We start from the raw sequence: 11,907 nt of genomic DNA on the forward strand, positions 1-11,907 counted from the left end.
AACAGTTCCAGCTGAGTTCATGTTTGTGTCGCCCCAGAAAATACTGTCATCATGTTGCTTAAATTCTCTGTTTGGCTCGATTGTATTTTGTACGTGTCTGCTAGAGCACTGATTGTTAGTGCAATTTTCTCTGCAGTGCACCAGCACTGTAAAATTACTATGAACTGAACTGCCTTTTTTTTTTAGTGCACTGGTGTCATACATAAAAATATACTTTAAAAAAAAAAAAATTCTAAAAGTTTTACGTACACGACATGAAAAGGCCTTAGTCAAGTCCCAGTCCAGTTTTACTTCAGTATTTTTACTGTATTGGGGTTGATTAGATAAGATCATCTCTAAGTAATACTAGTGCTTTTTTTCCAAGACATCTGATGCTTTTTTATCTGATGTTGGTGATAGAGCTGAATGTTTATAGATGTAGTGAACAAAGGCATGGAAATTAAGAATAACAGTAGAGGAAGCAGGGGAAAAGGTGAAATGGAGCAGTTGATCCACAGAGTCAACCGCTGAAGCGAGCAGCTGAAAGGAGAAGATGAAGAAGACCATTGCGTCGAAGGCTAACTGAACCCCTTGTATCAAACAGTTGTTGAGACTTTAAAATCACACTAATCGTCAGTGCAGTTGTTGTATGGTCTTTGGACATAATTGTACAGAGACTTGAACTCTTTAGGGTCCTGCATATCATATGTCAACTATGGAAATGATGGATGGGTGGATGGATGGATGGATGGATAGATAGATGGATAGATAGATAGATAGATAGATTGATTGATTGATAGATAGATAGATAGATGGATGGATGGATGGATGGATGGATGGATAGATAGATAGATAGATAGATAGATGGATTGACTGATTGATTAAACTTTATTAATCTCTCAGTTCCGTTTGGGAAATTGAGCATGTTATGCCGACCCTCGACTTGTCACCTGCAGTTTGTGTAACAGTTCTTCAGGTAATTGCAAACAAGCTTTCGAAAATGAATCACTGATCTGCACAGAATTTTGCTTTATTTACTCCCAAGTAAGTTGAAATAAGCAAAGATAACCATGTTTTACTCGCGCTGCCATGAAAGAAGTTCTTGTAATGACCCCTTTCTATTATCAAATGTGTTGTATAACGTTCTTTCTCTCACTTGAAATCTATTTCATAAGCAGTACATCATGTAAAAGAAAGAATATCATGGGATTTACAGTAATTCAGGCTTTAAGCATCAGAGTGGACATATACCCATGACAGCCTGTGAGAAACTAATGAGGTTGGCGTCCTGCAGAGGCATCAAAAAGTAGTGTCAGTGACAACCTTGTTAGTCAGCCATCACACTGGAAAGGCTGAACAAAAAAGTAAGAAAGTAATTTGGAGCAGGAAGTTGCACAGAGAGATGTTTTTTTTCTTACCTTCTGTTACCAAGGCCTAAAAATATATCCACAGAGACAAATTATTACTGGTAGCGTCTAACTGACAGTGTAACACATAAATCCCAGATAGGTGCGAAAACTCTTCTTGTCATTTATCTACTTACTGTATCTTTTAGGACAACTTAAAACTCCATAAGCCTGCAGGACTGCATTGCAAAGTAATTATTGGAGACATTTATAAACAGGGGAAAAATGTAGAATGAAAAGATAAACAGGAATTTGACCGTGTATTGGGATGAACATGTAATGTACTGTACATTACAGCAGCTGCAGAGTTGATGACATTAGGACAGTGGTTCTCAATTATTTACTGCCCGTTCAAATTTAGTCTTCTCAGAAACCATGTCCAGATGATTATAGTTCACCAGTGATATTAAGATGAAATTAATATAAATTCTTCAGAGGTGTTTGGGTTTTTTTTTCTGACACTACATCATATCAGTAGTACAGCATTTCATTAGGTTATAAATTTCCTCCCTCGTCCTCAGTAAAAATCATTCACTTGTTTTCAAAAACTTGTTTGGATGTTGTTAGAAAAGGCGGAATGGAAAAGTCTAAAATATTGTAGATTTGGGCCCAGGCAAAAAAAGAATAAAGGCAGCAGTCAGACCCACCCGGAGGCTAATAGAGTGTATGAAAGTACCGGGGAGGTTAACAGAGGTAAGCTATGAAACCTTATGTAAGATTTCATAGCTTTCCTCTGTTAACCTTGTACAAAAAAAACCTTGTACAATGACTTTATTTCACACATGTAAAGAGACCAACAAGCCAAAAATTCATAGTTCTCTCGTATGTCTGTGCAGTACTACAAACGATCCACACAGGCTCGCCAGGGAAATATGTGCAAGTCCCACTTGGAACACTGCAACATCATACCCACTGCCACACCATCCAGCAGCTCCAGAGGCACGGCCAAACAGCCCAGGTATGTCCCGCACTGACGTGCAGGTGAGTTGCTATAGTTGGCATTATTCCCTGTGGTTATGGATACACAAAAATATACATCCTACGACGTCCTCGTTTTAAATTTGCAGGTATGATTGAACGGAGGGTTCGAAAATATTACTGCTAGCGAACTTAGCAGGCTTGGAAGTGAGCACAACAATCACAAACACAGAAGTGGGGCAGAGATAAAAGGGGAAATACATGCACAGTGATATAAAGAGCAGCACAGAAAAAACTCCAAATGGTTCATTTCAGTTACATATGACATTGTTTCCCAAAAAGACTGGGTCGCGACCCTCAGTGGGTCAATTGGGTCAATTGACTTGTGTCGCAAAGGTTTGTGACTTAAAATATGGGTCTCCTGAAAAAAAAGATTGGGAAACACTGATATATGAGCTATGCCTACAAATGTTTTCTTCAAATTTCATAAGTACACTAAGGTTGGTTAGCTGGGATGACTCAGTCATAGTAATAAATACTAGGGATGGTTCCATACAACTCAGATACTGATACTCTTTTCATAACGGTATCAGTTCGATACCTTCTTTTCTCTAAGGTATCAGATTGGACGCGCTATAGTTGTTTTTTTTTATGCTCAATCCTGACATTTTGACCCATATCGAACCGATACTGATCCTGAGTATACAATTGAGCCATCCATAACAAATCCATACATTTTTACTGATATTTTCTTCTGATACCCAACAGCTATTGTGTGACTGATCTGAAGTAGATGTTGATAAGGCAGAAAGCAAAATGTTGCCTCCTCTCCACTAGGGCACAGACTAATGAAAGTAGTTATTATGAAGCATAAATTATTATTAGGTAGTCAATGAGAAAACCCATGGTCAGAATGGTATCGATTAAAACATTTTCACTGCCTTCACCATTGTATTTAATGGGCATTTTTTCTTTTCTTTTTCTAGGAGTGGGCCCATGCTTCACCGCCCAGATCAAAAAAACAATCTCACCCACTGGTCTGTTTCACGCAGAAGCCCACCAATCACTAAAGGAAGGCTGAACCCAATTGGAGTATCCAAATATTTAGGCCCATCTTACCAACATTTGCAGGAAGTGGATCCAACTGAGAAGGAATCTGAAGCACAAAGACGGTGAGGAAAGGCTTAGAACAGGGGTGTCAAACTCATTTTGGTTCACGGGCCACATCTAGCCTGATTAGTTGTCAAGTGGGCCGGACCAGTACAATCATAACATGCTTGTTCATCCAAGTCCATGTTTTCTTTCTCCTTTGTTTTCATGCAAATAAGCTATGTTTTCTTTCTCCTTTGTTTTTATGCAAATAAGCACAAGCTCGTTAGAAAATATTTATTTAATGAAATATAATTTGCTCGTTAGGAAATATTTATTTAATGAAATATAATTTGACAAAACATCACAAACATGTGGGTGTCACATGTTTTGTCAAACTGTATGTTTGACACCCCTGGCTTAGAATCTATCTATCTATCTCTATATCTATCTATCTCTATATCTATCTATCTATCCATTCATCCATCCATCCATCCATCCATCTACCCATCTACCTACCTACCTAATGCTGGGGATTTTGGGTTTTTTGTGTGTGTCTTATCCTGTCTGTGTGTATATATATATATCTTTTTTTCTAAAAGACTTGGGAAGGAACTCTTTTGATTACAATATTAATCTCTAACAATGCGCTGCAGACTGGGACTCAGAGTCTTCACTGGGTTTATTAAAATTCCAACATTGAAATGCGAAACCGCACAGCTACCCTTCCGCGCAAAAAAAAAAAAAAGCATTGCAGCACGCAGCGGGATTTTCCCGATGATCATTGGAAACGATTAGGACTAAAATGCATTCAGCGTGAGAGCCGCTGTGCTTGACCCATTTTTTTTTTGTCGGCGTTACAGTAGCTAATAAGCACCTGGACAGACAAACCACACTTTACGGCTTCTCCCTCTCCACATAACCTACATTCATATTAGTAGAAACTGAAAGAGAAGATATAGCCACCTTACATAAACACAGACAAAAGAGAGGTAGATTTACAGAGAAGCTCAGGGTTGAAGATAAATGGCTGATGGTTGCTGTCATTTGTGCTTCATTCACTTAGATCCCCATGTATCTCAATCTTTGTTCAAAGGCTTGCATAGTGATCCATCGTTTATATGGAAGTATCTCTTTGGAATGACACCTGAGCTGCACATTTTCCACTGTGATGCTACTATGGTTTCATAATAATGTTTATGGAGGTGGCTAGAGGTGGATAAATTAATGCACATTAGTTGAGGAGTAAGTGTCCATTACTTTGCAGTGTGAACCCAAACCTAGAGTGAAACTAGTGTCACTGCGCAGCAAATTAAAAATTAAGCGTGAAATCGTTAACAGTAGAACCCAAAACTAGTGTCAGTGCGCAGCAAATAAAAAATTAAGCGTGAAATCGTTAACAGTCCCTATTACAACCACTAAAACAGGTAAGGACGGGTTAGGTTAGGACAGTGGTTCCCAAACTGTTTCTGCTACGCCCTCATTTGCTTCGTGCATCCCCAACCAAAAATAAAAAAACAGGACACACACAATATGCTGTGTTCAGTTTCATTAGTTAGTTCTATCTGCTCCGCACCTGCAATGCCACTGCGCCCCCTAGGGGCTGTTAAATCAGGCAGGTATCACACAGCACCACCGACCATGCAGCTGTACCGGTTCCCTGATCGGCTCTCCATCTAATGGCTTAGAACTTTTTTAAGTTTGCTTAAGCTGATGGGCGAGGTGATTCGTCCAGACTGATCAAAGTGCACCTATCAGCTACGACCGTTCACCGTGACTTAGTGGTTAAGGAAGCAGACTTGGGTCTGGAAGCTCGGTTCCCACTGCTCCCTGGGTGCTTAACGCTGCCCACTGTTCACTTTGGTGATGGGTTAAAAGCAGAGGTCACATTTGGTTGTGTGCAGTGGTGTGCTGTGTCACAATAAAAAATAATTCACTTTCACCTCTCATGATACACTCACCCCCCACTTTGGGAACCTCCGGGTTAGGATATACATATTTACTTTCAATGGCAATATTTAATACAGGCACAAATATATATACATGCACTTGAAACTTGAAACAAATACCGAGGATGACCCAAGAGGAAGAGCACAAAATTTATAGACAGAGATAATGAAAGAAAGTGGCGCTTTGGCCCACAGGCAGTGAATCCCGGTTAGGGCGGTTGGCACGTTCCAGTGGACTCACCATCCCCAGGAAGCTTTACAAGGGGTTTGTGCGGTGCAGTGTGATTTGGGTGGCGGTCATGGAGACTGCTGCCCCCGCGACCAGATAACGGACAAGCGGATGAAAATGGATGGATGGATGTATAATAAAAGAGAATAAGACAAAACCCTTTTGAGCTTGCTCTATGTGACCACAGCCAGCTACAGTATGACTCAACTTTACTTTACTTCAGTTGTTGTCCTTCATAAAGGACAGTAATTTATTGCATCGGTGGGCACTGCCCCCCATGTAAGTGACTTGGGTTTTTTACCCTTATTCCTCCTGCTAACCTTGAGCAGACTGTAATTGCCACTTAAAACCCTGATAAGGCAATTGTTGTCGATTTTGCTTAGGCTGCTTTGTACTGTATATGTTCACAGTACTGCATTTACAGAGGTTTCATTAACCCTTCCGTTGTCCTTTGGGTATAGGTGACCTGGTGGCTGATAATATACCACAGGGTCACCTGTACCCAAAGGACAACGCTAAAACAAAAACAAAAAAAGTATTACAATCCAAGACGTACTTCAAATTTTGGTTTTCCTGTCTCAGATTTTGTTAACAACAATCCGTCAAATCAAACACATTTGACAAAGCCACTGACCAACACATACTCAGACATAGCCCACAGCAACCTACTTTGAGTTGCTATGGAGACAACTGTGACTGCACATAACACAATCTGAGAGAGAGATATGGGAAACCGAAATGTAGCGACAAGAAGTTTGAATTCACTCTGGCACACAGGCAGAGCGAAGAGGAAAGAAATTGTACCACTACAGGATATAGAAGAATGCGATAAAGAGTGTTCAGATTGCATGTGACTTTGAAAAGAGAGCTGGTTGCCCGCTGTATTCTGTGCTTCTTCCAGAAGTGTTGTGTCATCTCGACAAAATGTCTGACAGCAATGGAGGCTTGTTGAATGTTGTTACTTCTATTTTTAAGATGTTCTCTCTTCAGAAACAGCCGGCAAAGCGACAATTTGTTAATTTTGCTAATTATATTTTTGAAATGCTTCACTTTTTTTTTACCGTCTTCACGTAGGCATACGCGGACCTTCACTGTGCTCGTCTTTGTGTTAGTGTGGAACGTTTGTCAGTGGTAGAAGGTCACTGCAGCAAATTGCATAATTTAATTAAAATCAAGAGATGACATCTATAAAGACACGATTTGCAGGGTCTAGATGAACGAAAAAATAACCATTAGCACATGTATACGTTATGAGCCGCTGTAAAAGATATGAAGCGGGTCACTAATCTATCACACTTCCTCCTCTGTAACACTCCTGTGCTTCTCCCTCACTGCACCGGAGTCTATATTTGAACTCTGCTTCATGGATTCTTGAAATCTGATTGTATTTCAACACATCAAAAGAGAGATTTGTCTGTGAATGTTATCTGGGGAATTAGCTCCCTCACCTCGTCCTTTCTTATCACTGGCAGGATCCTCTCAGTGGTCTCGCAATGTCTCTGCTGTGCCTCTCATGTCTCAGAAAAATACCGCAGCAATAAAAGGAGAATATGATTTCCTTTGAGCCCTAAAGTGCACCTCCTCCACCTACCTCTATTTTTTTGCACACCTCAATGGAAAATATAAGTGTATGTTGCTGTTTGATTTAACGAACTGTAAATGTGTGTCAGGGGAATGAGAAGAGAGACAGAGAGAAAAATAAAATTGAAACTTCGTATGGCTGGATAAAAATAAATCCTGCAGAGGTTATAAATTACTTAGGGCTAGACATGTTTATGCCTCATTGTCTGAAGCATTAATTAATTAGTGCACTTGTCATGATTTTGTATGGCACTCAGGTGGGATTTCCATATATATATATACTAAAATGCTTGTAATACTTGAGGTACGAGCGTCCTGACGTACGAGTATTCCGAGATACAAGCAAGCCTTCGAGCAAATTTTTGCTTTGAGATACGAGTAAAGATTTGAGCACTCGTTCACTTTCTATTTTGTGCATCTTCCGTACCCCCACCTGTGAGTTTGTTTGCGTTATCCACGTGATTTTCTCTCTATTTTGTGCATTATTCTTCTTAATAGTGATGAGTCCTAAGAGAGTGAGTGGTAAGGATGGTAGTGAGAAGAAGAAACGCATGATGACCATGGACATAAAGTATGAAATTGTCGATAAATATGAGCATGATGCCCACTAAAGAAGAAATAGCAAAAAAAAAAAAGGAAAGAATGAAAAGAAATATGTAAGCTAAGTTAATTCTAAGTTTATGTAAGTTACGTAGTGTACGTTTAAGGTACAGATTCAAGTGTCTACATATATATGTATATATATGTATATGTATATGTATAACTTTAAGTAATATTTCCTTTTTATTCTTGTCAGAGAGCCAAAATGTATGTAACTTTAAGGCATGGCATGCCCTTTGGAGGATGTAGGTTTTCTTAAGTAAAGGGCTTGTGACCTTAATGGACAAAGTAGGCGTGATTCTTAAAAGCCCAGCTCATTTTAAAAATTGAAGTTATCTGTATGGAACACACAGACTTTACCTCATATGACCCCTTTAAGCTTAACAGCTAAGGCAAATCAGGGTATCTCTCCTTCAGATTTTTCCGAAACACACATGGGAGTTCTAGACGCCTGTGCAATACTTAAGCACAGAAAATTGCAGAGACTTGATGGAGTCTTGAGAGCAACCTAGTTTTATATGTTTGAGAAACCAAAATGTCACGTCAGTAGCACTGAAATAAAGGGCTGTCTGTGCAGAAAGTCAAACTTTCATTCAGAGTTGTTGAATTTGGCCCGTCCCAGATTTAGCAACTGATTCTGACAGTGTTCAGCCGTGTCCCAAATGTAGTACTGTAATAACACTATAATATCTGTACAGTTTGCATTAGTGGCGCATCTGGGTACCCTAGTGAAAGCAACCAGAGTACTGGGTATTTTTTGGGTCAGATTGTAGGTGAACATACTTACGAAAACACTATGATGTATAGTATTTTGGTGACTTTTTTATACACCTTCCCCTTTTCAGAGGTGGAAAGTAACAGGCAACATTTACTCATGTTACTGAAATTGAGTATTTTTTGAAATATGTAATTTTACTTTTACTTGAGTACATTTTGACTCAAGTATTTTACTTGGCTACTCTTTAGTGGCTTGAATTTACAGTATAGAATTTTCAACTTCTTCCACTAAAACAACCAGATTGGATGGAGGACTCGTCCTTTTTTTCTCCACTTCTTCCACTTGTATTCGAATTGTTGATTAAAAACAACCAGTTGCGGATTGGATGGAGGACTCGTCCTTTTTTACTTCAAGTAACTAAGTAACTTTTACTCAAAGTAAATTTTAAATTAAGCACATTTTACTTACTCAAGATTTTTAGACTTTTACTTTAGTGGGATTTTAGCAAAGTAAAGCTACTTTACTTAATTACTTAGATACTTAATTACATGTTTTAGTACTTTTTGCACCTCTGCCCCTATTTACCTGTCATCTACCTGCCCCTGTTGAAGTCATCTTCTGTCTCTATACTCCTGTGGGCTTGTACAAGGTTTGTAACTGCATCGTTCCTCTGATCCCCTTCTGACTAATTAATTGGCCTCATCATGGTCAAGAACCCTCTCCAAGTAAATTTGATATTCTTCCTCACTTCCATTGGCTGGTTACTACTGGCTCAAATCTCAACTTCTTTAAACACCTGTTGCCAAATAATTATTTTCCCACTTTTGTCTTATTTGTTACCCATTTTCTAGATTTTAAAATTGCCAATAAATTCCCATTTTGCCCGACTGTCTGCCTCAGAGTACCGTTGTGTTGCAGTTGGGTTTACTTTACATAGAGCTTGTGGGTTACATTGTGCTTGTAGGTAAAGGATTGCGAGATGTTTTCGAAAATGCAATAATTCTCCAAGGATGGTGCGGTATTACCGGTCCACAGTAACGGTTGATACCGGTCGACCAGTTCTTGCTCCAAAAAACTTTAGGGACCACTGGTGTAGAGCACTGGTTCCCTAACCTTTTGTAGCTTGTGAGCCCATTTTGACATCACACATTTCTGCACACAGACTCGCATTAGTAGCTATCACTTGTCACAATCGTGATCTTGATGTCAATAATGATTAAGTTTTAACTAGATTAATTTTCATGAAATTAAAAGAACGCAATTGTTTAGGATTGTGTGTGTGCTGTTTAAAGTCTTAATTTTAAAAATAATAATAACTAGTTGAAAACATATTTTTATCATGTTTTAAAATCAATTAGTAATTGTAGGAATGTAATGAGAAATTACTGACAAAAAATTTAGGTGGCCATATTCGAATTTCAAGCGACTACACAAGGAGTCACGACCCCAAGGTTGAAAAGCAGCTACGCTTGTGGATTAGTAGGTAAAGGATTGCGTTAAGGTTTTTTTGTGGAATTCAACAGCATATACTATAGCCAGCCTTGATAAGGTAAATGGTAAAAGTTTTTGGGTTTTCTTTTTTGTCTGTCCACAAACGACTATGAAGTAAAGCTTAATATCTTCTTATGTATTCATCGCCAATTAAACTGTGTGATGGCTAAGGGTATAAAGCAGGGGTCTCCAAAACCTGGTCCATGGGCGGATGACATTGGTCCGTTGGTCACTGGTACCGGGGAGCACGACCCCAAGGTTGAAAAGCAGCTACACAAAGGCTTTCTTTTGGTATTTCTTAAGGATATTCAGGGTGGATGTTGGAAAAAAAAATTCCTTTGAATACTTCTTTCGTCTTCAAAGTATGAAAGCATTTTATTTTCAGTTGAGTAACGGTTGTTTTCTTTCTTGTCTGTGTTTTGTCTGTCTCTGCTCCCTGTTTATCCTCAGTGACCGAGCACAAGGAGAAAACCTGTGTGAGAAGGCCAGGAGAGATGCCCTCCTACGCTTGAAAAATTCCGTCTTGCATGCAGAGGGTGGCTCGGGCCTGTGTGCTCCCTTGGAGCACAACGATCTAATTCACGCTTCCCGCAGTTTAAAAAGGCCCCATCGTCATGACAACCAATCCCCGCCTCCACTGTTCCGCTCGTCTTCAATCCCAATCATTCCCTCGGTGCAATGTCATCATGACAGTGAGGTGTCATGTATGCAAACCTGCATCACTTCACCCGTCACAGCAAAGTCTGGTGCCTGCAGAGCCACACCCTACAAGGATAAAAGGAGAGTAAAAGCAGGGCACGCCAATTTGTCATCCGCTTCCTTCTCATCCACCAATGGCCTGCAGCAGGATAAGGTCGCCCTGTTGTTGGAGGAGGCGCAGCAGCAGCTTTTGGCATTGGCTGTGGCTCACAGGAAGCATGAAGATGGGGGAATCAGCTACGGCGGACCAGCAGCCAGAGAGACTGTTTGCTTCCTTAACTTTAACGGAGCAAATGCTGGGGCGCTGAGCTGGAATGGACCGACGCAGACCCAGTTAGTCAGCCTCAGCCAATCACACAGAGACCTGGGCAACGCTGGCCAATGAGAGGGTCAGATTAAGTACATTTGATTATGGTTTGTTAGTGTATAAAAGACATTTGACATAGTATGTGGTGTTCTGCATCTGTGGGACGCTAATGGACCTATCAGTTTAGAAAAAAGAAAAAGAAAAAAAATAACAGAAATTCTAAAAAATGTACCGATGATGTGTATAATGTATGGATTCAACCACACAGAGACTTCTACAGTGACCACCTTTACAATGACTGGCCGTACTGTATGGGGAAAAAGAATAAAGACACATGCATTTATTTGCAAAACAATACAAACGGTTCTACTTAGACAAAAACAAACCAAATAGTCTGTCAAATCCATTGTGTTTTTAATTGTAAAAAAAAGAATATATATATATATAAATATATATGTATACATATATTATGTGTATATATATATATACATATATATTAATTTTGTGAATATATATAGATATAAATATATGACATTTAATAAGTGACCAAGTACAAAGTTAAAACTGGAATGATGTTTTTGTTTTTTTCTTTCTCTCTCTCTCTCTCTCTCCCTCTCACTTTCAATCTGTTTTTATCCATTTTGTATGAACCTTCACTCTTTGGTTCTTACTCGAAGCCTAGCATCTCGTCACAGAAAGAGCCACGGGTCAAATTCTGCAAACCTTACGTGAAGCCTCTTGGCTACAAACTGTGAGGAGCCACCACGATTGCTTCTCTGTTTTCTCTCGCCCTTTGAAACCGTGGTATCTTACCAACAATGACCACCACTCCACTCTCTGAGGACAAAATCATCAACACTTTGATGGTCTAAGTTAAAAGAAACATTAAAAAAAAAAAAAAAACAACTACCCGCCTGTGTGAGTATGTGTCTGTGCACATG

General features: G+C 39.5%; 1 protein-coding gene across 4 annotated transcripts in view; it reads left to right on the forward strand.

Moving 5' to 3' along the window:
- The window catches only part of nrg3a (neuregulin 3a), a 280,899-nt gene extending 268,998 nt beyond the window's left edge, over window positions 1–11,901 (forward strand). For all 4 annotated transcript variants that reach the window (XM_025060603.1, XM_008322588.3, XM_025060601.1 and 1 more), the window contains 3 exons: window positions 2,222–2,343; window positions 3,290–3,475; window positions 10,411–11,901. In XM_025060603.1, coding sequence (XP_024916371.1) covers window positions 2,222–2,343; window positions 3,290–3,475; window positions 10,411–11,044 — 942 coding nt within the window. In that variant the 3' untranslated portion in view covers window positions 11,045–11,901. The remainder of the gene's footprint in view (window positions 1–2,221; window positions 2,344–3,289; window positions 3,476–10,410) is intronic.
- The last annotated feature ends 6 nt before the right edge of the window (window positions 11,902–11,907 follow it).

Source organism: Cynoglossus semilaevis, chromosome 12 (assembly GCF_000523025.1).
Source record: "Cynoglossus semilaevis isolate Cse_v1.0 chromosome 12, Cse_v1.0, whole genome shotgun sequence".
Lineage (NCBI taxonomy): Eukaryota > Metazoa > Chordata > Actinopteri > Pleuronectiformes > Cynoglossidae > Cynoglossus > Cynoglossus semilaevis.